This window comes from Lynx rufus, unplaced genomic scaffold, assembly GCF_022079265.1.
Source record: "Lynx rufus isolate CCGP_SWC_20201006 ecotype Redwood Valley unplaced genomic scaffold, mLynRuf1.p SCAF_22, whole genome shotgun sequence".
In the NCBI taxonomy this organism is placed as follows: domain Eukaryota; kingdom Metazoa; phylum Chordata; class Mammalia; order Carnivora; family Felidae; genus Lynx; species Lynx rufus.
This window is the reverse complement of record NW_025814837.1, coordinates 20,434,503-20,462,477: the sequence shown is the minus strand read 5'-3', so window position 1 is coordinate 20,462,477 and position 27,975 is coordinate 20,434,503. Positions and strand designations below refer to the sequence as shown.

Below are 27,975 nucleotides of genomic sequence, written 5' to 3'. Positions count from 1 at the left end.
GCACTCTGCTTACCAATTTTAAAAGTGTTTCTTAAAATGCTGCACAGCTTTCGCCAGCACGTAGCTAATGAAGTTAGAACTGTCATCACTGTCTTCAGGAGGGATCTTGAGTGTGAAATTGGGAGAAGGCAGAATGCTCAAGTCTATCATTGTTTCATCTTGTTTGGGAAAATTCCCTTCATGAACATCTGGAACCACCTAAGAAGAAGGATTATACAGTAAAAGATTACTAAACCCCAATGCACATTCAGGATTAACTTAATACCACATTAGTCAGGATAGGCTAGGTTATGCTGAGGTAACAGAGTAGCCCCAACATCCCAGTGGCTTCATACAACAAACATTTACTTCTTGCTCATGTTACATGTCCATTTCAGGGGCTCTGTATAGCCTCCAACATTCAGGACCCTGGTTGACACTGGCAGGTCATCTCATGGCTGTAGCATGAGGAATGCATGGCTTTCTTTGTGCCCCTGGCAGACACGGAGAGTGTATAAGCCCTGCACTATCTCAGTCTAGAAATAACCCTTGTCAGTTTTCTTCATATTTCACTGGCCAGGACTTGCCACATGGCACCATTTAACAGCAGGAGGAGCTAGAAAATATGAGTGAGCAGACAGAATATTTGGTGAGCGCTACCATCAGAGTCACAACTATTTATGTGATGCACCAAGTTTTATACTGTATTTTCCTAGGAAATTTACAATTTATGGTTGTTATGTGATTTTGATGAGAACCAGTCATCTGAAAGTCATGGCGGTTACTCTCAATGAATTCTCAAGTGCACATACTTTGATTTTAATAATTTAAATGAAACTGTACTGACATGCAAGTTGATGTAACCTTAAGAGAACTATTTTTAAAACGTTTTCAAATAACCTCCTTATCAAAAAAAAAAAACTAAAGCAAAATCTTAAGAAGCCAAATAAAACTGATAATTTCTTAATTCTAGTATGTAAAGAAATAGCTAACATGATTTCTCCCAGCTCTTTTCCTTTTGGTGAATATACCCCACATAAAAACTGCATAAAGCATTTTTGTCTAGTTTAATAAATAATTATAAAGCTAACACCATGTAATTACAACCTAAAGGGCATAACTGTTTTTACTTGCCAGAAAGTTTACATACTTGTATATGCCTCTTCAGTACTTGCTGTGTTATGGCTTTGCACTTTCTGTTACATGATGAAATAAGAGTTGTTTTGATAAAAATAACTTTTACGGGTAGTTCAGCAAAGTGGTTAAGTCCAGAAATTCTGGAGAAATGCTGCTTGGGTTTAACTCCCTGTTCTACCACTTGTTAGCAGTGTGACCTCAGACAAGTTGCTTAACTTCTCTGTACCTCATCTGAAAAATGTGAAAAACAATACCTTATAGGACCACTGAGAGTATTAAACAATCTGGTGTATGGAAAAAGTCCTTAGAACATTGCCTGACACATAGTAAGTGCTCGTTAGTGACCATGACTATTAGAAGAATTATCACTGAAAACCATAATTTTATTTTATATGGAGATTTTTATATAGAACTGCTTTTGTTGTCAATATAAAGAATTTTAGGTAAACCTATTAGTGTTACCCAGAGACACTAGAATGGAAAAAAACTGCGGCATAGAATGGAAAATACTGACGATTATGAAAGCAATTAACTCTTGGCTGTAACTTTCTAAAGACTGAAAGCACTACTCAACATTGTCTTCAGATTTTATTCTTCAAGACAAGACCTTTTCCTCATTAGCTGAAAGTGTGTGTTTGTAAGAATGATCAAGTATACTGAATTATTTTACTCCTCTAGAGTATAAACTAGCTGATGAAGGAAATAAGTCAGAGAATCAGCCGGGTTGGGAGAGTGACTTTCAGAACTGTTTGACTGTGGTCAACAGTTACAAATACATTTTTACATCATGACTCAAAAATACGCACTATATATATATATATATATATATATATATATATATACATACACTCATATATATATATGCATACATATACTCATATATATGCATATATATGCATATATATACTCATATATATATATATATGCATACACTCATATTTACATACATACACACACATGTAATGGAAATGAAAGTTCCATGATATATGCATATGATTTGTTAAGTACACTGCACTCTTTCTCCTTAGTCTGCCCTATTCTGTTTTGTTTTGTTTGTTTAATGTACTGGATGTGACTCTCTAAACCTATGTCTCAAACTTTCAGTTTGAAAGAGACAGATATATTAGGACACAGAATGTCACATATGTCAGATTCTCTGGAAACAGAGCCTGAGACTCTGACAAAAGCAATTTATTAAGGGTGCCTTCAGGTGAAACTTTTTGGGGGATTAGGCAAGCAACATAGGCAAGAGGGAGAAGCTAATCTAAGATGTGGCTTCAGGTGACCTCTGGCCTCAGCCTGATGCAGCAGGGAGCTCTTAAATGGCCCCAAGGGCAACCCTTTGGAGAAGGGTTGGGGAGAGGGTGAACAGTTAGCAGCGGCACCAGCCAAAGTTGGTAAGAGGATCCGTGGCAATCTGAGTAACGCACTGACATTACACACTGCACAAAATATTGCTTCTTCAGTTGCTCTGCCCAGTGATTTTTGTATCCAGGTCTTCTTAGGAATCCACCGATACTAACCTCTTCGGGAGTCACTAGCCTTGTTTGTTAACCTAGTGTGTGTTGTGGGAGTGAGGGTAGGAGGAGTTGGTCAGAAGAGAAATTCAGTCACTGTTTTATGTTATGCAACAGGAGCTATTGACTGAATGTGGGAAACATGGCATAAAGTGCAACTTCAGATGGCACTACGTTTTGATGTAAACATAACTCTCAAGGTAAGTCAGCAGCTTTTTGTTTCAAAAACTATTGAGAGCTAAATTTACAAAGCCCTTGCTTTGAGTAAGGAACCTATACTAACTACTTTACAAACATCAGTTTTGAGTTAGCTGTTATTATTTCCATTTTTTCAAGTGGAAAAACAGACCTAGAAAGGGTATGGAACTTTCCCAAACTTACTCAGCTGCTGAGTATCAGGGTCAGCATTTGAACTCGTTGCTTTACCTGTAAGTCTTGTCTCTCAAAAACTGCACTGATCAGGTTTCTTCAAGGTTACTTGCATAAGTTAATTATATTCCTATAGCTTTAAGCAGAATTGGCCATGTCTGGATTAGAAGATATTTTGCATTTTAAATTGGTTTTCTTTATAGAATTTCTTATTTCTTTTTGTTTGTTTTTTAACTTGTTTTATTTTTTTATTTTTTAAAATTTACATCCAAATTAGTTAGCATATAGTGCAACAATGATTTCAGGAGTAGATGCCTTAGCGCCTCTTACCCATTTAGCCCATCCCCCCTCACACAACCCCTCCAGTAACCCTCAGTTTGTTCTCCGTATTTATGAGTCTCTTCTGTTTTGTCCCCCTCCCTGTTTTTATATTTTTGTTTCCCTTCCCTTATGTTCATCTGTTTTGTCTCTTAAAGTCTTCATATGAATGAAGTCATATAATTTTTGTCTTTCTCTGACTAATTTCACTTAGCATAATACCCTCCAGTTCCATCCACGTAGTTGCAAATGGCAAGATTTCATTCTTTTTGATTGCTGAGTAATACTCCACTGTGTGTGTGTGTGTGTGTGTGTGTGTGTGTGTGTGTGTGTGTGTATATATATATATATATATACCACATCTTCTTTATTCATTCATCCATCGATGGACATTCTCTTTCCATACTTTGGCTATTGTTGATAGTGCTGCTATAAACATGGGGGTGCATGTGTCCCTTCGAAACAGCACACCTGTATCCTGTGGATATGCTGGGTTGTAGGGTAGTTCTATTTTTAGTTTTTTGAGGAACCTCCATACTGTTTTCCAGAGTGGCTGCACCAGCTTGCATTCCCAAGGAATTTCTTATTTCTAAGGACCATGCACTACATTGTAGCAGGTCAGCCTGAATGCAATCATGATGGAAATATGAATATCCTCCTACAGCTTGTTTTCAAATGCAGATGTACTTAATAAGTGAATTAACAGAAAAAATATCAGTGTATGCACATGTAATCTCCATATCTGTTCTTGGGTCTCTCCATTACCTTTATGGAGTTGAAGGTGCTCTCAGTTCCTGGGGTCTGGTTTGCCAGTTCAGTCACCCAGCCAAATTGCTCTCTCATCTTCTCCATCAGATATGTGGTGTCCTCCAGGTGATGCTGGGTCATCTGGAGAATCTGGGCATATTGCTCATGGGACACGTTGACCAATCTGAGGGCCTCATCTACTTTTGTGTGCAGTTCAGGTACATCGGGACAGTCTAGCAAAGAAGAACGTAACATGGTAAAGGAAAATGCCCATGAAATTTGGAGTTGGGTGGTGTGGGTTTAAATCCCAGCCCTTAAGCTTTCTATTTCCAGGCTTTTGATCTTGAGTGAGTTTTCAATTAGGTAAAATGGTTATGAATGAAATAACACTGTAAAGTGCTTGATCACAAGACAGTCACATATTGGTGATTTAGCAAATGTTCCTTTTCCTTTTCCTCCTTTTGGTAATGTCTCTGAAGGTCATTTGGACGACTCACTGATATTCTGATTGGGACACATGGGAGACTGGGCCTCCCTGCCACCTTGAAGTTGAGTGTGGCCATCTTCAAAGTGATGTGTCTCACTTCTGGAGGAAGCCTAAAGAACAGTTAAGGATTTATCATGTTCCCCTTCCCCTGATGGCAGAACTAGTTCTCTTCCATATAGTGGAGGTATCAGGCCTTCCACTCAAACTGTAATTGACACAGCACAGAGTGAGAAATAAACCTTTGTGCTTACGAGCCACTGAGATTCTGCAGCTCTGTGCTATATTGCACAACAGCCCATCTGAACTGAAACAGGATTATAGGAATTAACATAGCTGTGCTGATGAGCAACTTGTTTGATATTGTGTAAAGATTATCTGCAGACTATGGATGAGTCTGTGTTAGGGCATTTGGGACCGTAAGAGGTTGTTGTTATGGAAAAACACCACAGACTTTCTACAGTGTGTCTTTTCCTGTTTACTAAAAAGCCATGCCTTCAGGAAAATAGGGGTAGGAGAGAATTCACCAACCAGAGCTGGGTGACTACCTCATCTGAGGTCTTATACATCAATTTGTAGGTTTCTTTTTGATACTTAAAATATAACGCGAGATTCCCTGGCATCTCATACTTTTTCAGAAATCATTTTGAGATCTTTAGGAGAGGGAGACCCTTGTACTTATAAGGAAACCAACTTGTAACAGCATACTTTTGAAAAGTGATTCACGAAAACATTTTGAAAACAAAGGGAGTTACAGTTAAGATATAGTATACATTTCAAAGGAGATTCAGATATTCTTTTAAAATGTCTTCATGTGCAACTTCAGAGTTGTTAACTTTTAGAATAGTAATATAAATATATAGATTTTAATTATGGGGGAAGAAGGTGGTGATTTTCCTCATGATTTAGGCAAGCAGAATTCTACAAAGGGACACTCATTTCCTCTTTAAGAGATCACCAGGAAAAAAGATTCTCATGGAACAAAGGTGAAACTTCATGCAAAATACAATCACACAGGAAAGGAAAAAGTAAAACTATATTCACACATGACATGATCTTGTATGTAGAAAGTCCTAGGAATACATACACACAGAAAACTATAAAAACTAATAAACAGTTCAGCAAGGTTGCAGAATACAAGATCAATATATAAAAATCAGTTGTATTTCTATATATTATGAACAAACCAAAACTGAAATTAAGAAAACAACTGCATTCACAATAGCATCAAAAAGAACAAATTGCTTATGAAAAAAAATTTTTTTAATTTTTTAATGTTTATTTTTGAGAGAGAAAGACAGAGAGAGACAGAGCATGAGCAGGGGAGGGCAGAAAGGGAGACACAGAATCTGAAGTAGGCTCCAGGCTGAGCTGTCAGCTCAGAGCCTGATGTGGGGCTCAAACTCATGAACGGTGAGATCATGACCTGAGCCCAAGTCGGACACATAACCCACTGAGCCACCCAGGCACCCCCCCCACCCTTTTTAATGTGTGTTTATTTTTCAGAGAGACACACACACAGAGGATGAGCGGGGGAGGTCAGAGAGAGAGGGAATGCTCATGAAAAAAATTTTAAGTGGAGGACTTGTAACTGAAAACAAAAAAACATTTTTGAAAGAAATTAGAGAAGATTTAAATAAATGGAAAGACACGCTGATGGATTGGAAGACTTAATATTGTTAGAACGGCAATACTCCACAAATTGATCTATAGATTGCCGAATTTCTTTTCTGCAGAAATTGGCAAGCTGATCCCAAAATTTATATAGAAAGGCAAAGGGCCCAGGATAACCAAAAGAATCTTGAAAACGAAGAACAAAGTTGGACCATCACACTTCCTAATTTCAAAACTTCCTACACAGTACAACTGTCAAAACAGTGTGGTATTGGCTTCGGACAGACATATGGATCAATGGAATAGAATTGAGAGTCCAGAAATAAACCCTACATTTGCTGTCAATGGATTTTCAACAAAGATGCCAAGATAATTCTATGGGGAAAAGAACAGTCTTTTCAAGAAGTAGAACTGAGATAACTGGATATCCAACTGTGAAAGAAAGAAGTTAGACTCCTCCCTCACACCATATACAAAAATGAACTCAAAATGTATCAGAGAGGCGCCTGGGTGGCTCAGTTGGTTGAGCGTCTGACTTCAGCTCAGGTCATGACCTCACAGTTTGTGAGTTTGAGTCCCGCATGGGGCTCTGTGCTGACAGCTCAGAGCCTGGAGCCTGCTTCGGATTCTGTGTCTCCCTCTCTCTCTGCCCCTTCCCTGCTCATGCTCTGTCTCTCTCTGACTCTCAAAAATGAATAAACGTTAAAAAAAAAAAGTATCAGAGACCTAAACATATGAACTAAATATATAGTCTGTTAGGTGAAACTTAAGTATAAATCTATGGGATCTTGGATTAGGCAATGGTTTCTTAGATATGGCATCAAAATACAAAAATAGAAAAAAAGAAATAGACAAATTAGACTTTATCAAAATGGAATATTATCATATTTCAAAGGGCACCATTCCAAAAGTAAAAAGGCAGCACATGGGAGAAAATATTTGTGAATAATATATCTGATATGGGTTTAGTATCTAGAATATATTAAGAACTCTCACAATTCAACAATAAAAAAAAATAATAACATGGGGCAACTGGGTGGCTCTGTTGGTTAAGTGGCCAACTCTTGATTTCGGTTCAGCTCATGATCTCACAGTTTGCATCCAGCTCTGCACTGACAGCATGGAGCCTGCTTGGGATTCTGTCTCTCCCTTTCTCTCTGCCCTTCCCCCAATCATGTTCTCTCTCTCTCTCTCTCTCTCTCTCTCTCTCTCTCTGTCTCTCTTCCTCTCTTTTTCCTCTTTCTCTCTCTCTCAAATAAATAAACATTAAAAAAATAATAAAATTAAAATATGGGCAAAGGATTTGAATAGGCATTTCTCCAAAGGAGATACACAAATGTTCATATGGTAGATAGGTTTCCAACTGCAAGAGAGGAAGGACAAGCTTTAATTTACAAGCATGTTTCAAGTCTGCACTTTGGTCACATTTGCCAATGTCTCATTCACTAAGGACAGACCCATGGCCAAGCCCAGATTCATGGACTGGAAAAGCAGACTATCTCTTGATGGCAGAAACCACAAAATACTGTGGCCATTTTGTTTTTAATCTACAATACATACGTTCCCTTCTGCCTAGGAGAGGTCTCAATTTATGCCTATTGTTCTTAAGTAATTATTAATATTGCCTATGTCACATTCAAAGGAGATCTAATTTAATTGATAGTTATATGGTCATTTAACAAAGTGGGCAGGACACAGAAGTTCTTTGGTATAATTCCCATGTGCCTACCAACTATATTAAGAAATAAAATATTACCTAAATACGTGAAACTCCCATTGTGCCCCTTCCACATTAAAACCTCTCTGTTCTCTCAAAAGGAAACTACTATTTTGAATTGTTATATCCAGTACCAGTAATTGATATGGAAAAAGAGGAAAATAGTCACTTACAGAAAATCTGTTTACAATCAAGGCCAGGGGCACCAGGGTGGCTCAGTTGGTTAAGCAGCCAACTCTTGATTTTGGCTGGGTCAGGATCTCATGGTTTGTGAGTTCAAGCCCCGTGTAGGACTCTGCACTGATAGCACGGAACTCGTTTGGGATTATCTCTCTCCCTCTCTCTCTGCCCCTAACCCGATCATGCTCTCTCTCTTTCTCAAAAATAAATAAATATTAAAAAAGGATCATCTATTGTAAAAATAAAAAATTAAAATCAGGACAAAAATGTATGGTAAATAGTGGAAAACAAAAAGATTTATGATCTCTTGGAAAATATTTATCAAATATAAGATTTATTTATTATAAGATTTATAAGATCTTATATCTATAATTATAGCTATGTACATAGTCTTAGAACAAGGAAAGAATCAAATATTGATTAAAGAGGCAAAATTATTGTTTGACAAAATGTAGAAGGGTTGTTTGTAATAGAAAAACATGGAAGCAACTTAAATACACTTAAGGAGAATGGGTAAATTGTGATATGCCTACAGAGACCAACACATCAGTGAATTAATGAATCAGAACATGTATTCATATGGCTAACTGTCCCAAACTATACTGTATAACCAAGCTGCAAAAGAATACATAAGCAATATATTTACACTGTTAAGAAAAAGTATCCAAAATTTGGAAACAAGGCAGAAGAATGGCTGCACGTTGGGGCACCTGGATGGCTCAGTCGGTTGAGCGTCTGACTCTTGATTTCAGCTCAGGTCATAAAGCCTGCTTAAGATTCTCTCTCTCTCTCTCTCGCTCTCATATTCTCTCCCTCTCTCTCCCTCTGTCCCTCTCCCCGGCTCATGTTTGCGTCCTCTCTCAAATTAAAAAGAAAAAAAAAATGGCTGCATACCTTTTTAATGTCATGTAAAACATTGCCTAAAAGGCCTGCCTACCTACAGATTCTTTGATTCTCTAAAGAAATGATCTTTTGTTGGATTTACTACTTAGTGTTGCTCAGGGCCAGAGAACATCCTAGATTGAAAAGTTGCAAATGGTTTTTGTCCAGTAGAGATATAAATTATTTTGGTCTGATAGAAAACATAACTGCAAAACTTATAGTTTTATTGCCCTTTAGGGCATAGTTTTATGCCCTTTAGGGCATAGTTTAGGGCAAAATTATATCTAATTTTGCTATCTGACTTCAACATTCTATCTTTGACTGTAAATACTTCAGTCTGTCCTGTACTCCTTTGTAACAGCTTTAATACTTTGCTGATTCCCTCATTAATGGGACAAATTAATCTTGACATGTGCTCATTTTATATTTGTATGAGTCATAGTTTTAAAGTTAAAAATGATACTTTGACAATATAAATTAAAAACATGTAACACATTGCCAAATATGCTGTGTGTATTATATATATATATACATGTAATAACAGTATAAAGAAGGGAAAAGAAATAATAAACACTAAATTCAAAATAGCAGTTTCCTTTTGAGGAGATAAAGAGGATGTGATTTGGAAGATCACAGAGGGAGTTTCATCTATTTTGGTGATGTTTTATTTCTTAATCCAGGATGTAGGCACTTGGGTTTTTGTTCTTTTACTCTTTGTACATTTATAACAAAATGCATTTTATAATAAAAGTTTTAAGTTACATGGGAGCACATTAGAACATTCTTTCCTTGATGTTTTACCTATGCAGCAGTCGATTAACATGGCATGTATTCAGGGTACCTGTCTGGCTCAGTTGGTAGAACACGCAACTCTTAATCTCAGAGTCTTGAGTTCAAGCTCCACACTGGGTGTGGAGTCTACTTAAAATTAAAAACAATTTTTTTAAACACATTGCATGTATTCTATATTACCTGATTTGTACCATATCTGATGCATTGTCTGATGTATATTGATATCTGAGACATTTGTATTATATAATCTGATTTCTTCCATATTTTTTCCAGTTTTATTGAGCAGTAACTGACAGATAGAAGTATAAGGTGTAAAGTATGATGGTCTGATTTACATATGTTGTGAAATACTTATTGTAATAGGTTGAGTTAACATCCATCATATCATATAGATCCAACAAAAAGAAAACAAAATTTCTCCTTGTGATGAGAACTGTTAGGATCTCTCTTACCAACTTTCCTATACATCACACAGCAGTGTTAGCTGTAGTCATCATGTTGAAGGTTACATGCTTAGCACCTATTTATGTCATAACTGGAAGCTTGTATCTATTGGCCACCTTCCTCCAATCCCCCCTCCCATCTTCTGTATTATTTTATGATAGAGAGAGATTATTCATAAAAGTTCTTAACTGGTTGAAAGGAAGTTAGTGATACATAGATGGGATGTTTGCATGAGACTATTTTTGTAGGCAGTCAGTGTATTTGTGTAAATTTTTCTGTTATAAAAAAACTTCTGTTTCTGTATGCAACCTTATAACTGTGACTTAAAAAGCAAAGACTTGAATAATGAAAATCATTAGTATGTCAGCCATTTTATTTAATCTGCAAAACACCCGTATAAAATAGATATATTATTGCCATTCTCCAAATGATGAAACAGAGGTGCAGAGTCACTCAATTCACAATTCAGGAGAAACAACAGAAAGGTCCAGTTTCTATTCAACCTTGCTTTTTAGAATTTCCTTCCTTTAGCGAGGTGAAATGCAGAAACACAGGAATTGAAATCTCGTGGCTTTTGTAAGAAAATGTGTTGGGGCCCTAGCAGGTGGGAGGAGTGACTTTAGCTAAGGGAAGGGTGGGAGAAGGGGGGCTGCCAGGCAAGAGAAAGATTTCTCACCTGGGGAAGGAACCGAAGGCTACTCTTTGCTAGGTCTGGGAGGGGAAAGACTGTATGAGGAGCCACTTTACATATTTAAATTCTAATTAGTGATTTACCCACCAGCTGGAAAGAGTTAATGCCACTTAAAAATAAAACTCAGTTGGGGCGCCTGGGTGGCTCAGTCTGTTAAGCACCTGACCCTTGATCTCAGCTCAGGTCATGATCTCTCTCCATGAGATGGAACCCATATGGGGCTCTTCCTGCTGACAGCATGGAGCATGCCTGGGATTCTCTCTCTCTGCTCCTCCCCTGCTTGAGCTCTCTCTAAATAAATAAATAAATAAACTTAAGAAAAAAATGCAAAAACAAAAACTCACGTGGCTAACAATTTGCTTACACAATGGGAAGATTGCTTCCGTGGTGGGATTTTATTTCCTTGTGGTAAAAAGGAAAGAGTGCCTTAATTTGCCCCTACTTCTCTTTTGCACACATTAGTGTTTCTCTGTCTTTAACCCCAAAAAGTTTCACAGGAACAGGAGGGAATTTTAAATAAGGAAAAAAGCGAGTTGACCTACTTTTGAATAATAAAAGCTTATAAAACTATGCTGAGCACCCCTAGATGGAAATAAACATGCATAAAAAGTGCTTGAAGGAAAATAAATGAATCCATCATGCTTGCAAAAGTGTGATATTTGACCTCAATACTATTGAAACCTTGAGAAAATAATGATTATTTACCTTCCCACAGGTAATCCTGACATTTTTGGCATCTTGCATGAAACTGGAAACATTCTGACAAATTTTGGCCAAGTTCTGCACACGGTCCCCTGTTCTGCACAGGCAACATCTCTGAACTCAGGCTTCCATGGTTAGAGTCTGCAGGTAACATAGTGTTTACACATTAATGTCATTAGAGTCTGCATTTTAAAGGCATGGACTAGATGTCATTTCTTTGTCTTACCAGTTCTTTCAAAATCTTTCCATATTCAATCATAGGAAGGTCCATTGTTGCAACCATTTGCTAGGACAATTTGACATCTATTAAAAATCGCACATATTCTTTAATCCAACAATCACATTACTATTATTATTATTCATTATTATTTGTACACTCCTCCTTCAGAAAGGTTAATGCATATGGTTTTATTTTCTGGAGGGAATTATGAGGAATCTTTGGGAAGACATACTTGATGGGATGTGAGAGGGCAGCTTTCATTTGTTTTGTTCTTTTATATATTTGAATTATTTTTTAATTTTTAAAAAAATGTTGATTTATTTTTTAGAGAAAGAGAGAGTGTAAGCGGGGGAAGGGCAGAGAGAGAAAGGGAGAGACAGAATCCTAAGCAGGCTTTGCGCTGTCAGCACAGAGCCTGATGTGGGGCTCCATTTCATGAACCTGTGAGATCATGACCTGAGCCAAAATCAAGAGTCAGACACTTAACCGACTGAGCCACCCAGGCACCCCTATATTTGAATTATTTTAAATTTAGTGTGTCTTACTTTTATTATTTTTATTTCTGATGTCGATGGATTAACTAAATAGGGAGTTGTAAGCTGCTTTTCTCTTTGGATTTCTTTCTATTTAAAAATTTTTCTAGGGGCTCCTAGGTGACTTGGTCAGATAAGTGTCCAACTTTGACTCAGGTCATGATCTCACGGTTTGTGAATTCGAGCCCTGCGTCAGACTCTGTCAACAGCTCAGAGCCTGGAGCCTACTTCGGATTCTGTGTCTCCTTGCTCTCTGCCCCTCCCCAACTCACACTCTGTCTGTCCATCTGTCTGTATGTCTTTCTCTGTCTCAGAAATAAATAAATATTACACATTTTTTAAAATTTTCTAATAATTATTTTAATCTTTTAAAGCCAAAATTGGGAAATACATTGGAGTTTCAAAGGCACTGGGAATATCTATTTCTAAAACTGGGTGGTAGGCATTTACTTTATTACTATTCCTTTTGCATTTCATATATATGATGTTATAAACAATGGATCAAGAATTTAGGAAAACATCTAAAGCAGATCAACTTTTGAGAAACCCTTTTTTTTTCTGGAAGAACTAATAATCCATATGAAAATGATGACGTGAAAAAGAAGTAAATCCAACAGAAAATTGACAGTTCTCAACTGAGTGTTTCACATTAGGAAACATTTATTACTAATTCACAACCCAATGATTTTCTCCTATATTGAATCATCAACATTTTAAAACAAAACATTTCATTTTGAGATAAATTGTGAAATCTGTTGCTTAAAAACCTCTGAGGCATTGGTTACATCATGTGGTATATAAGGCAACCATCTCCTTTTGTTGAATAGGAAGCCATTTCTTCTCAGCTGCCTTCCTGAACGGTCCCCTGTTCTACTGAGGAGTTCTACTGTAGAGCTTGTCTCTGCTTCATGTACTGTTTGCTTTTTTACCTTCTCTGTTAGACCCTGAACCCGTTGAGGGAAGGGATTTGGTCTTATCATTTGAATCATGTCATTCTTCCATACCTTTTTCTGTCATTTCAGTTACAATGGTCTTGTAGTTGTCCACTGATCTGTTTTCCTTTCTCTGGACTGAGCTCCTAAAAGTCAGGGAGCTGTGTCATAATCATGGTCTTATTCCCAGCATCTAGTTTAACACCTGGTGTGTAGATCGGGGATGGCAAATTCCAGGTCCATGTGATACCAGTTCCTCATTCTGTGCCATGGCATGACAGTAACCCATCACTGAGCTCTAGACCCTTCTAGGCAGCTACTTCCAGTGCTGTCACTCATAGCAACCATCTCCTCTCCCCACTTGCCTGTCTCCCCACCCCAGTCAGAGGGAAAATTAAAGGCAGCAACACTCTCCAATGTGGGATTAGAGCTCATATCTCCCAGCAACCAGCATTGCATCAGGCTACTGCACCACACAGTTTCATTCAACGCCATCTATCCTTGCCAGGGATTCATGAGGCAAGTGAGGACAACTGCAAGAGCTATTTTATTCTCTTTTAGTAGCAACTTAGGTCTAGAAAGATTGAGGTAGGAAAGAAATTCTCTCATATGGAGACAAAAATGAAATCATAATCAAAGAAAAAAATACTAATAACCAAAATATTTCAGAATTTTTATTGCTGCCTCTTTCCTTTTAATGGTGTTCATTATTCAATTTTAGCACTTAGGACAATCATGACAAATAAAACCCATCCATGAAGGTTGCCAGATACACAGTGCTCACTCAGGCAATGTTGGCCATCGTAATTGACAAGAGGCTTGTATTCATTTCCTGTTGCTGTTGTAACAGAATACCACAAATGTAGTGGCTTGAAATAATACAAATGTTCTGGTTCTGTGAGTCAGAAGTTTGAAATGGGTCTCACTGGCCTAAAATCAAGGTGCTGGCAGGGGATTTTTTTTTTCTGGAGGCTCTAGGGGAGAATCTATTTCCTTGCCTTTCCAATTTCTAGAGGCCAACTATAGTCCTTACTTCATGGCCCTCTTTCTCTACCTTCAAAGGCAGCAAAGTAGGGGCCTTCTTATATTACCATCTCTATGGGTTTTGTTCTGCCTCCCTCTTCTGCTTTTTAAAAAATGTTTATTAGTTTTTTTGAGAGAGAAAAAAAACTTGCATGTGAGCAGGGAGGGGCAGACAGAGGGGAAGAGAGGCCATCCCAAACAGGCTCTATGCTCAGCGTGGAGCCTGACGTGGGGCTGGCTCTCATGAACCATGAGTTCATGACCTGAGCTGAAATTAAGAGACGCTTAGCCGACTGAGCCACCCAGGTGCCCCTCTTTCCCATTTTGAAGAACCCTCGTAGCCACATGGATAATTCAGGATAATCTCCCCGTTTTAAGATCAGCTGACCAGCACCTCAATTCCATCTACAACCTTACTTTCCCCTTGCCATGTAACACAACATATTCACAGGTCCTGCAGATTAGGGTGTAGATATCTTTGGGCAGCTATTATTCTGTCTACACAGGGACAATCTCAAAATGTCTTCTCATTAGGCAGACTGTGCAGGCACATTAGGTTTATTCCTCACCTACCACCTGTCCAGAAAAGTGATGGAAATCGCTTGCAAATACCCTATGGCCCCTCCCTGACTATTTTTGATAGATAGTCTGCATGTGCTTATCCGAGAAGAGAATGTCTCTTCTGTTGAGCTAGCTCTGTACTGTCAGGTAGGGTAGGGATAGCAGAGAAAGAAGAGTTGAAAGGTGTATCACAGGCCCTTTTGTTTTTGTTTTTCATACTTGCATTTATGTTACGTTTGCATTACAGGAGGCTCTGGATATGCCGGTTATCACCAAGGTGGGGGTTGTGCAGAGGGCCAGCTGAGCAGGGTGTGTGTGAATGGAGTGGAAGCTGGGGCAGAACTGGTGGAAACCTACATTCTTACTTGGTGGGGTGGGAGGGGGTTGTAGTGATTGGAAAGTTATTTAGATTTCAGTGCAGATGAATCACTATATACTCCTCTGCACATGTATAAGGATGTGCGTCCACATATAAGGATGCACACAATGTGAAAGATGGGGGAGGGGCACTATTTTGTTCTAATGAACACAAACGATATCTATTTAAAAGTTCAGGCAAAAATTACTTAATATCACTCTAGCATTGATATATTTAGTCTACTGCCTTGATGCTTTTCCTGAATATTGGTGAATTTGGGACCTCAGAATAGAATACCAGAGAAAACACCTGACTTACAAGAAAAGTCCTCCAGACCCTGAAATAGAACCCAGCAATGATTCCAGTAATGATGGCTGTTCTCTACTCATGGAACAATGGGACAGGAAGGATGTCATGTATTGTTTTTTGGCTTTGGTTTCTGGTACTGTGAGGTAACTCTATACTCTTCTGTATAGAGACCAGTGATGCCATGTCATGGCAATTTTGAGAATTTGATTCAGATGTTACCAGCTACAGCTGATATAACTGGAAAATAGCTAGAAGGAGCCCATTTCTTTCTACATACAAAAAGCTCTGCGTGATTAACATATACAACTTGAAGAGTCTGGAGAGAAGTATAAACCCATGAAACTGGCACCACAATCTATGCCATAAACCTATCCATCACTTCCAAAAATGTCCTCCTGCCCTCTTATTTATTATTGTCATTATTATTATTAACGATGCTTAACGTGAGATCTACCCTCTTAGCCAATTTTCAAGTATACAGTGCAGTGTGTTTATTTTTTTTTTAACTTTTTTTAAAATTTATTTATTTTTGAGATACAGAGAGACAAATCATGAACGGGGGAGGGTCAGAGAGAGGGAGACAAAGAAACCGAAACAGGCTCCAGGCTCTGAGCTGTCAGCCCAGAGCCCGACGCGGGGCTCGAACTCACGGACCGTGAGATCGTGACCTGAGCCGAAGTCGGCCGCCTAACCGACTGAGCCACCCAGGCGCCCCCAGTGCAGTGTGTTTAACAATAGGCACTATTCTGCACAGTTGGACTTGTATGTTTAGGACTCACTCATCTTATGTAACGGAGGTTTTTTGCTCTCTGACCAACATCTCCCCATGTCCCCCTCCACTCAGCTCCCAGGAACATCATTCTACTCTTTGCTTCCATGACTTTGACTGATTTAGATTCCTCATCTAAGCAGTATCATGTACTATTTGTCCTTCTGTGTGGCTTGTTTCACTTAGCGTAATGTCCTCCAGGTTCATCCATGTTGTCACAAATGGCAGAAGGAGCCTCTAGAAGGAGCTCGCTTTATTTTTCATGCCAGAGGGGTGCATTCTTTCATGTGGCTCTGTGGTCCATAAGACATAAATCTAAGGGAATGTAAACCCTACCTTGGCCCACCCAGCAGCTCTCATTTCTAAGATGCTGTGTCCCAGCCACTCCACAGAAACCCAAGGAAGGCACCTCCTTCTGTCTGAAGACACACTGCAGCATTTTGTTTCCAACATGGTCTATCTTGGGGCATGTTTGGTATTGGTAGAAGGCAATTCTTATCCTTTACAGAAATTCTGATTATGTAGCTTTGGGTTTCTCTATAAGCATCTTCTATGGCTTTGTGCATAAATGTTATGATTTAAAGGATTACGGCAGTGATGCAGAGGAGGCTATGGAGGGCACTATGGAGGGCACTGGTTATATGTGACACTAGGCTTCTTCCCAAACTGTGAGTTGAGGAGTCTAGACTGATTTTAAAGAAGCCCTGTGATGTTCAGGCAGAATAGAGCAGAGCATATATACACAAGTTTTGATAAAGGGGGCAATGATTTTGTTCAACTTTCTCACCCTGCTAGCATTTTCCTTATCAGCTTTGAAAACTTGCTTTAAAAAGACAGAACAGCCCCACAGGGCTATTGACAATGACGGAAGAGGGATGGTGTTTGGCAGACTTCGAAGCTTTCTCTAAGAGGCTCTGAAACGTCAATTATCCATAAATTGTCACTCTAAGAAACATTGTACAATGAGTTAGAAATGTCTACCATTTCCAAAGATAAACAAAGCTTGACCTTAGTATTGACATCTAAGTAAAAATCATCTTTTAATACTTGCCTTTGTCTTGCTTTGGTAAATCTGCTATTGCATTCAGCATCTCGGTGACTGCCGTGCTGATACTGTGATAAACAGAGAGACTGAAATTACAAAACAGCTGGAAGAAGCTGGGAATGTCCCAACTTTGCACAGGATCCATTTTTTTCTCTGGTTCTTTGGATAAAACCGGAAGAAAGCTAGGCTGTGTGGAGTTTGTATCTGACATGAAATATGATTGAAAAGCCTGGTCAAATTCTTGCTGCATCTGTTTGAAGACGTTAAGACTCCTGTTAAAGAGAAATCTCACATCCACGGTCAGCTGGCTGAATACATTCTCTATTTGGGCCACTTGTGCGTCCTCCTCAATGAATTTTTCACTGACAGGGAGATCTTTTTGATTATCTTCATGGAAAGGAAACAAGTATTGATACATCTTCCTGAAAAACTGTTCGACCTGTGGGGTGAGGTGGAGGATAGAAATGGAATAAGAGATTAATTTTCTTTCTAGACTGTTTCTTTTTTAAAAATCAACTTTATTATTTTTTTTAAATGGAAGGACAATTGACATGGACCATTTCTTATTGTAAATTTTAAAGTCAACTTGCAGTGGTCATTCCAAATCAAAAATAATTCTGGGCAAGGTAGGAAAAGGTGACTCATTTTTTAAGATAATTTATTAACACTCTTATAACTTCGACTTTGTTTGTGGAAATAGGATCTGAAATTCTTCCTTGTTTATGTTTGCCTACCAAAAGCCAAGTTTTTAATATTGTTGGCAAGCCACAGCCTGATGTAGCGGCAGAGGCTAGCATGTCAAGGTTTAAAGGGTACTGTGTAGGTTGCCCCAAAACTGTGAAAAAAGCTCTTGCCTTTCATCTCTGTCTTAGGGTTTTTTGGTTTTGGGGTTTTTTTGTTTTTTGGGGTTTTTTTTTTTGGTTTGTTTCCTTTAGCGTAATGTTGTTAGTGACTTTATGGTCTTCTCTTTCTTGTCTCATAAATTAGTCCATGGAAAGGAAAAGATAAACACATTCATACTGAATTATAGATGCCTGATAGAGTTAAATAGGCTACTTAGGGATGGTTACATATTAGTAGTGATCAAAGCCCTCTTTGGCTAGGGTCAAAGAAATGAATCTCTAATCGTAGAATTTTACACTCAGTGGGAGAATATTTTCCAGCAGTCACACCATGCCCTACATCCATATGACTTCCAGGTTTGTGCTAGAACACAATTGTCCTTATATGGTAGCACTGTGGCCATGTTGAAAGCTATGGAGCATACCAACTATCAGACATCACAGATGTAGCATCCCAATGCTGTTCAAAGAAATCCCCAGAAATTCTTATATTATTCTTGCCTTTCTCAAAAAGTAATCTGGGTGGGGGCCGGGGTGGGAGTTGGGACCCCTGGGTGGCTCAATCAGTTAAGTGTCCAATTCTTGATTTTGGCTCAGATCATGATCTCATAGCTTGTGAGATCAAGTCCCGTGTCAGGTTCCATGCTGACCACATGGAACCTCCTTGGGATTCTGTCTCTCTCTCTTTCTTTCTCTTTCTCTCTCAAAATGAATAAACTTGAAAAAAAAAAGTAATCTGGGTGGATTGTCTGTCCCTCTCTCTGCCAGATCTTGTATTTGCCTGAATCCATCCACAAAAACAAACTTCAAAGCCCCAAGAAATTTTCATAAAGTCACACAACTGGCACAGACAGGAATGGTTCCCAAATCTCTGACTTCCAGCCAGTGCTCATTCCACTGTTTTCCGGTATATTGGAGAGTGACAATGGCTATAAAAATAGAGCAGATGCAATTAACAGTGGAGGCAAATTAACTTGGCAAATGAATTGTCCTAGGGGTTGCTCCCTCTATAACTGGGTATGGCATTGCCAAGCCAGGAGCCTACTGTAAGTAGTGCATGCTGTAATATAGGGAGGGAAATTTCATTGCATTTCATATTCAGCTCACGTCTCAAATGGGAAGAGAAATTCAGGCCAATAGAATAGGAGACTTTTATGGGGCAGAGCTTATCCTATTCAGGTCACCACCCTCTGTGATTCCCTCTGCCCAGACAGATAGCCAAAGAGGACAAAACAAACAAACGTGCCAGTCCTATAGGGAATGCATAGATATGGTTAAAGAGGGCATGAATGTGTGCATATGTGTGTGTTGCTGTAAGAGGGCAAGCCTATTGAAGGAGAGATTCAGGAGGCAGAGGATGTCTTCAAATGTTTGGCCTCCAGGGAAAAAATTAAAGCAGGTTGAAATCAGAGACTATAATACTATTATTCAGAATGCAATTCAGCAAACATTTATTAGATACCTAATGCTTACATGAAGACAGCTAACATGTGGTCCCTGCCCTCAAAGAGCTTACAATCTAGTGGGAACATATTCACAAAGGACAAATACAAGACAGAAAGATTCAGGATATTTCCAAGAGGGATATACACCGTGTCATTAAAGGGAGAGATGAACACTGAATGACTGTTTTATCTTGTAATTTGAATATACACAGGTGATTTGTACATAACATGAATGTTAGATTCTAGGTCACAAAAGGCCAATATCAGGTCAGGCATTTCTATTCTAAATAGTAAAATAAATTAATTTTTAAAAATTAAGCTGGAGTATGTACCTTAAGTATTCTGAAACCTTGAGCTCTATTTTTCCCTTACCGTATTTTTCATAGAGGACCAGCTAGATTGGCAGGTTGTGTAAAATCTCATGCAGTTACTCTCTAGGCAAGACTTGCATTCGTCCCAGGAATCTGTCAAAGACACCTGGCATAGAATTTGTTCTTCTTCCAGATGTTCCTGAACTTCATTCATGAGTTTCAGGGCTTCCTAATTAAAAAGTAGAAACACACATCCTATGACTAGATAAAGAAGATGTAATATATATATACAATGGAGTATTACTTGGCAATCAAAAAGAATGAAATATTGCCATTTGCAACTACGTGGATGGAACTAGAAGGTATTATGTTAAGTGGAATTAGTCAGAGAAAGACAAATATCATATGACTTCACTCACATGAGGACTTTAAGAGACAAAACAGATGAACATAAGGGAAGGGAAATAAAAATAATATAAAAACAGGGAGGGGGACACAACAGAAGAGACCCATAAATATGGAGAACAAACTGAGGGTTGCTGGAGGGGTTGTGGGAGGGGGGATGGGCTAAATGGGTAAGGGGCACTAAGGAATCTACTCCTGAAATCATTGTTGCACTATATGCTAACTAATTTGGATGTAAATTAAAAAAAAATTAAATTAAAAATTAAAAAAAGAAACAAACGTCCTATTTCCATTTCATAACTCTATGTGTACCTTAGCTGATTTTTAAAATATGCATATTCTGATGTACTTCTTTACTCTTTCTTTGTGCCCCTAGCTGTTAACAGGTCTACCTGAATGCTTTCTGTTTGTTTAACGAAAAGACACTGGTTGATCCTTACTGAAGACTGAAAGTCTTATCCATCTGTTCATTCATTTATTCCTTCTTTCAACAGCTATTTATTGGGTACTTGTGATGGGACAGACATTACACTAGATGCGGGTGAATTAGGATGTGGTCTCTACTCTGGGGGATGACTATAATTTACCTGTTTACTTGTCTGTCTTCACATATAGTTCTTGGAAGATGTGGAAAGTGGGCTTTAAGGTTTATAAAGCTGACAAATTTATTTCCATCATTTATGTTGCCTTTAATTTTTGTATGTTCTTAAACATTGCAAGAAAGGGCAATTCTTGTATATCAAATCAGATCTGCCCAGCCAGTTACACTCTAATTGCAGACATGCCAGTGTTTTGAGGTTGTCTTTCTTCTTGTCTATATTCCGAGTGCTCCCCCTCGTGGTGCCTTGCTGTATGTGGTCAGGTCCCACGCCGGGTGGTAAGGAGCCTGTCCCTGAGAATCTCAGCCCTGCCCCCAGGACCTCCCCCAAGGCCAGCACCCCTGCCTAGACCCCTGGTCTCCTTCCTAGTGTGGACTTCTAAAGACAAGCTCCCTCCAAGCCTGAGACCTAGTTCAGGGGAGTGACTGGATATAATGGACTCCTCCATAAAACAGTCTCAGAGCTAACAGTGACTCCCTTAAGTGAAAACCACACAGTGGAGGCAAAGTTTCTGTAGTTAAAACCAATTTAGTATTGATTTTTACCTAATGGAAAAGAAAAAGAAATCACCTTTCCCTGTCATGTTAAGCCCAAAGAACTAGTTGGGCACTGAGAATCTTTTGAGGATTTCCTTGTCTCCTTGGGCATTGTAGATCAATTTGGGTTCCTACAACTTCTCAAGAAAGTTACCCCACCATGGCTGGAAACAATACTGCCCACATTTCCTCAGTCAGTACCATTTTTATTTTATTTTATTTTTATTTTTTAAATGTTTATTTTGAGAGAGAGAGAGCACGACAGAGCATGAGCAGGGGAGGAGCAGAGAGAGAGGCAGACACAGAATCCGAAGCAGACTCCAGGCTGAGAGCTGTCAGCACAGAGCCTGACCCAGGGCTCGAACTCACAGTGTGAGATCGTGACCTAGACAGAAGTTGGACACTCAACCAACTGAGCCACCCAGGCGTTCCAGTCAGTACCAATTTTAAATGTCTTGTTCATTGTCACCATAAACCGAAATCCCAATATTTCCAATTCCAAACTACACTCACTGTGTACCTTTGTGCAAATGGCTTAACATCTCTGAGCTTTAGTATCTTTCTTAGCAAATAAGAATAGCAATAGGATTTACCTCTTAAGGTTTTGTATTGAGATAAACAAGCAAGGCACATAGTGTGCCTCAATTTCCTTCCACTTCCTTCCGAGAGCACAACAAAAACCAATTACCAAATCACATGTCCCAAGTTTTGGTAGTGTAATGTTGCCATGGAGGAAGATCTCTGGGGAGAAATGCCCTGCCCATTCCTTCTGTTTCCCCCTAAAATGTCCTACCTGCTGACTATTCCTGTAGTTTACAGATTTTCAAAGTCCTATATAAACTTGGTGTGGGGGTCAAATCGCTTTAAGCCACCCTGGAGTTTCTCACTTTCAGTTAATTTCAGATGCTCTCTGAATATTAATATTATATTAATATATTAATATAATATTAATTATTAACCATTAATAATTAATTGTTAATCATTAATATTTGTATTAATATATTAATATTATATTAAATAATATATTGATACTCTCTGAATATTAATATTATATTACTATAATATTAATTATATATTATATAATTAATATTATATAATATATAATTAATATTATATTAATTATATAATATATAATTATATATAATATATAATTATATATTATATTGGTATGATAATATTCAATATTAATAAGGAGGGGCTGTGAAGGGGTTTGTGATGACCCTAGGTCACCTGAGGATGGGTAGACTGGGGGCACCAACCCCATATTTGCTAAGTCATCATTTGCCTAAAGTATCCTTTATCCTCAGTTTAAATTTAGGGGCGTACCTGCGTGGCTCAGTCAGTTGGGCGTCTGACTTCAGCTCAGGTCATGATCCTATGGTTCATAAGTTTGAGCCCCGCATCAGGCTCTGTGTTGACAGCTCAGAGCCTGGATCCTGCTTCGGATTCTGTGTCTCCCTCTCTCTCTGCCCCTCCCCCACTCACACTCTGTCTCTCTCAAAAATGAATACACGTTACAAAAATTTTTTCTTTAAAAATAAAAAAAACATAAAGTAATTTTAGGGAGGGGGACTGGTTTTTCTTTTTTTAAATTAAGTTTTTGAGGCTTCAAACCTTAAGAGTATAATTTAATGAATGTTTATATAGTAAGAAGGTTTTTAAGAAAAAAATCCTACTAGTTCTTGGGATTCCTGAGGGCAAACTGAAACTGACATCTGTTCACTTGACCCACCCCTAACTGAAGCATTCTTTTCTTAGTATTACACCCTTGACTTGTGGGGAGGCCAGAGAAAGGGACAAAAACAGAAAGTCACTGGGTCCCAGAGGCACAGTGCCGACAGCTGATTTTCTCTGGGATCATTCATAACTGCGCTGGGTTAACACGCTCATGGACATCATGAGCCTCAGTTTCCTTAGCTGTAAAGGGAAAGTAATGGTTTATGCAGATGTTGGAAGGATTACTACACATGATAATGTGTTTTATAAAGGGCCTGCAAATGATATCTAGTGTCATTATTCCCAGGGGCCAGCTCACAAGCCCATCACAGAAGAATCCAGCTCCAGAGGCTTTCACATTATCCTTATAAGGAGCTATTTTTGACTTCCTCAAATCTTTTGCTTGCTGTCCAAAGGGAGGAGGGTTTGCAGCTGCTAGTCAAGTGATCTCCTTTCCTTGCTAGGGACCCTGTGCCACAAGGGGTATAGGTGTGGCCGTAACATCAACCAATCTGGTGACAGGTTCACAGATAACTTTGGGATCAGCCTGTCACACAGACCTGCTCCAGTGGCTCAATGGACACCCAGAGGCCACTGTACTCAGAAATAAAGAATTCCAGCAGCTATCTGCAGTTGGTGGCCTCCAACTTTACATGTTTATAGGTATAGGTGTAGGGAGGAAATATTAAAACTTTTATTTTTAAGTTTTAATTTAAAAACTGATCCCCTATCTCTATCAAAAGTACATAAACATTTTAAAAAAAGGGGGCGCCTGGGTGGCTCAGTCGGTTGAGTGTCCAACTTTGGCTCAGGTCATGATCTCACGGTTTGTGGGTTTGAGCCCCATGTTGGGTTCTGTGCTGATAGCTCAGAGCCTGGAGCCTGCCTCGGATTTTGTGTCTCCCTCTCTCTCTGCAACCTCTCCGCCCTGTGCCCAGCTCTCACTGTTTCTATCAATAGTAAATAAACATTTAAAAAAATAATAATTAAAAAAATTGATGGCGGGGAAGGAGAAGTAGGTGGCGGGGTAGGAGAAGTAGGGAGTTGTTTAATGGGTACAGAGTTTCAATTCTGCAAGATGGAAAGAATTCTGGAGCTTGATTGCACAGAATTGTGAAGGTATTCAGCACTATTTACCATACACATAAAAACAATTAAGATGGTAAATTTTATGTTATGTGTATTTTACCACATTTATAAATTTTTAAAAATAAAATTTTAAAGTAATTTACTGTCAATGTTAAAATTTAGAATACTTTCCAAATTATTTTGTTACAGTTTTGATTTCCTCTTTGATTTAAGGGTAATGTTGAAAATAATTTTAAAAAATAATTGAATTGTTTTGAATGTTATGTTCATTGTTAATGTTATTAAACTGTGAGCCATGCAATGTTCATAACTTAGAAACATATTAAGCTTAATTCTGTAACATATGAACAATTTTTAACATCTTCTCTGGATATTTGGATATATAGTTGACCTTTAAAAACATGGGTTTGAATTGCATGGGTCCACTTACAGGTGGATTTTTTTCAATAAATACAGGACGGTACTATAAATGTATTGTCTTTTCCTTATGATATTCTTAATATTTTCTTTCCTCTAGCTTTATTGTAGGAGTACAGTACACAATGCATACAACACACAAAATATGAGTTAATCGACTATTTATACAATTGGTAAGGCTTCTGGTCAACAGTAGGCTATTAGAAATTGTTTTGGGGGAGTCAACAGTTACATGCAGATTTTCGACTGGAGGTCAGCACCCCTTACTCCCACATTGTTCAAAGGTCAACTGTAATGTGTATTTCCCATTGGTAAGATATATAGTTTGAACTGTAACTATTAAGCAAAGACATTTGAATAAAGAAACTTATTAGGCTGATGTACTATTTTATATATATTGGTGCTCTCTTGTGGTGCTTATGTCAGACCACTGCATGTCACCAACTGCTCGAGAGGACCATGGGGAAGTGGGTCCTCCACATTCCAGGAGCATCCACACTGGTTCCCTCTCTCTTTGTTCCCTTGGAGCCGATTGCAATGAATTGCCATTTAGAGGGCTCAAGTGAATGATGGTTTTATTATTTAGTTTTAACTAAGCTAGCCCTCACCAAATGGGCAAGAGTCTTCAAAAGATTCTTGATAAAAACCAAACAATACCCATGAGATTAAAAAATATGAATAATTTAAGCTCAGGTAGACAAGAAGCAAGCGGCAGAGCTGAAACGTCTTCATTATAAGCTCTTTGTTGGTCACATGACAAAGTAAAACTATGATCTAATCAGACCTGGCCATCAGCTAAAAAGTTTCAAAATATTTTCCAGATTATTTGAAATATGGATTTAACATCCACTCTAGCTAGTGATGAACCTCATCCTACATCTATTTTGTGCCTTGAGATAGTAATGGTAGCAATTCGTGTGTCTAATTTACAAATAAACTAATATGCATAAATTTAGGAGTGAACACTAAGAATAATATTAGTAATAGGGATGGGGGCTCAAAAACCTTTGGAGACCACAGATCTAGCCAAAAACTCCATGAACACTTTTGACTCCATATCTAAAGTCAGAATGGACTAAAGATAAAGTATTTTTAAGAAAGTAGCACTTCCCCAACAGAGATGAATCCCTCAAATTCCTGGATTTGGAGTCCTGCACAGGCCCACTCTGCCTTTGAAGTTTTCATCCACTAAGAGCTGCTCTCCAGAAAATCTACTGTTAGGGAAAATAAGTAAGTCATCAACTGCACTAACAGATGCAGTATTTTATGGTCTAGCTATATTTAAGAGCAGGTGTTATTCCCAATTACTGTACCTGCTTTTCTTCTTTGCATTTCTTCAGGGTTTTCATTAGATTGGTATGTTCCTCCTCTCTTCTTTCCATCATGATTTTCATCTGCTTCATGCCAATCAAAGCCTTCTTCACTTCTTCGTCTCCATCTATGTCTCCAGCCTCAGGAAAACCTAAAAGAAGCATTGCAGTTTTTTCCCTTTGAGATCTGATCAAATTGCAGTGTATCAGAATACAATAAGTTCACCAGTTTTCATTATGTCCCTTAAATAGAGACTTAGCTGTTCTTTTGCAGCATCAAATTCTGGAAGCAGATCACAATGGATTGGCTGTTAGCTGCCCCACGGACACAGCTGCCATGTAGATGATACCTTCTATTCCTCGTGTCTGAGCTCCTAGACAAGTCAGAGTTCATTTAACCTCATTCTTGTCCTTTCACTCAGGGCCTGTTTCCAGTTATCCATTTTTTTTTTGTCTTTCACTTAAAACTCAAGTGTGTTTATATTAGAAAAAAATTCAGATTTTCTTCACAGACAATTTATATTAAATGCCAAATGGGAACCTCAAACACAGCGAACAATTGCCCTTTCTTTCAGCTTCAATTGCCTTCCCAGGAGGCTTTAAAACTAGAAAGTATCTCATATAATACAAGATTCTTTAATAACCTGCTGGACATCTCTTACATACCCTTTTAAAAATTGTATTTACTTTTTTATTTTAGAGAGAGGGAGAGAGAGCATGCAAGCAGGAGAGAGGAGCAGAGGGAGACAGGGAGAGACAGAGAGAATACCTTTTTTTTTTTTGAGTTTATTTGTTTAATTTGAGAGAGAAAGAGCACAAGTAGGGAAAAGGGCAGAGAGAGGATCTCAAGCAGGCTCTGTGCTGTCAGCATAGAGCCCGATGCAGGCCTCAATCTCACGAACTCATGAGATCATGACCTAAGCCAAAATCAAGACACTTAACTGACTGAACCAGCCAGGTGCCCAGGCACAGAGAGAGAGAGAGTGAGAGAGTGAGAGAGAGAGAAAAAGAGAGAGAGAGAGAGAGAGAGAGAGAGAGAGAGAGAGAGAGAATTCTAAACAGGCTCCGTACTCAGCATGGAGCCCGATGCAAGGTTCAATCCCACAACCCTGGTGTCATGAGCTGAGATGAAATCAAGAGTCTGACACTCAATCGACTGAGCCACCCAGACACCTCTTTTCTACATCTTTAATAAGCTTTTGGTGGGTATAAAATTCATTGTCATTCTCTCTTTGCAGTAGTCAGTGTGGCTTCCAAAGGAACTTATTTTTGTTTCTGAGTTTAATCATAGACCTTCCTAAAGCAGCATTTTAACTAATTTATTTTTCTAAGTATTCAGTACCCAAAGCATATATCATCAAGCAAAGGTCACAAGTTCATGAACATAGACTAACCAGATTCAATGTCACTATAACCCATTCTTTCACTATTTCAGGAATAACTGCACAGATAACTTTAATTGTTTAAATTTTTCAAATGCTAGAAAAGAATTTCACTGTTCGTTAAAACCGTGCCGAGAGGACACCAAACATCTGGATGATACCAAGAAATGCAGCCCGAAAGTTGGCAAGTTTTATCTGTGTGATAGCAAACATCTGGATATGTGAACGTTCTCAGATACTCGGCTGGAATTCTCTACTTTTATTCCAGATGTTTGGCATCATGTCTACTTGGTTTAAGTGCTGAGAGAACATCCTACCGTGAAACTGGAGGGCCGTAATGAATACGGTTATCTCTCAACCGTAAATCACTTGTATATGCCAGCAACACATGCAAACATGCAAACAGGACACAGAGCAGATAAAGAAACCAAACATACCCTTCAGGTTTCCATGGATACCGGCTTTGTCCTTCCAAGTAGGTGCGCAGTGACGTCCTTCCAACCATAGCAGATACACAATAAACACCAAGAGTGATGGCTTCATGTTCCTGCTGTTACTGCAAAGGAAAAATAAACCTGTACCAAATGCCTTCCATTAGGT

The 27,975-nt window shown here is 38.6% G+C and overlaps 1 protein-coding gene across 1 annotated transcript; it reads right to left on the bottom strand.

Annotated features, from left to right (window-relative positions):
* Positions 1-18: 18 nt before the first annotated feature.
* On the bottom strand, positions 19-27,918 carry CLUL1 (clusterin like 1). The gene is made up of 7 exons (XM_047086901.1): positions 27,813-27,918; positions 25,997-26,145; positions 19,983-20,150; positions 17,330-17,762; positions 11,577-11,714; positions 4,086-4,300; positions 19-198 (listed from the first exon to the last, which is right to left on the bottom strand). Exons 1-7 carry the CDS (start codon positions 27,916-27,918, stop codon positions 19-21), a joined length of 1,389 nt encoding a protein of 462 aa, XP_046942857.1.
* Positions 27,919-27,975: the final 57 nt, after the last annotated feature.

What these genes read in the sequence shown, in the direction of transcription:
- CLUL1 (XM_047086901.1), bottom strand. Translation starts at nt 27,918, where the DNA reads ATGAAGCCATCACTCTTGGTGTTTATTGTGTATCTGCTATGGTTGGAA. An exon ending in TATCCATGGAAACCTGAAGG is followed by an intron (nt 26,146 to 27,812) that starts GTATGTTTGGTT and finishes TGCTTCTTTTAG; the next exon opens with GTTTTCCTGAGGCTGGAGAC. An exon ending in GGTCCTCTATGAAAAATACG is followed by an intron (nt 17,763 to 19,982) that starts GTAAGGGAAAAA and finishes CTCACCCCACAG; the next exon opens with GTCGAACAGTTTTTCAGGAA.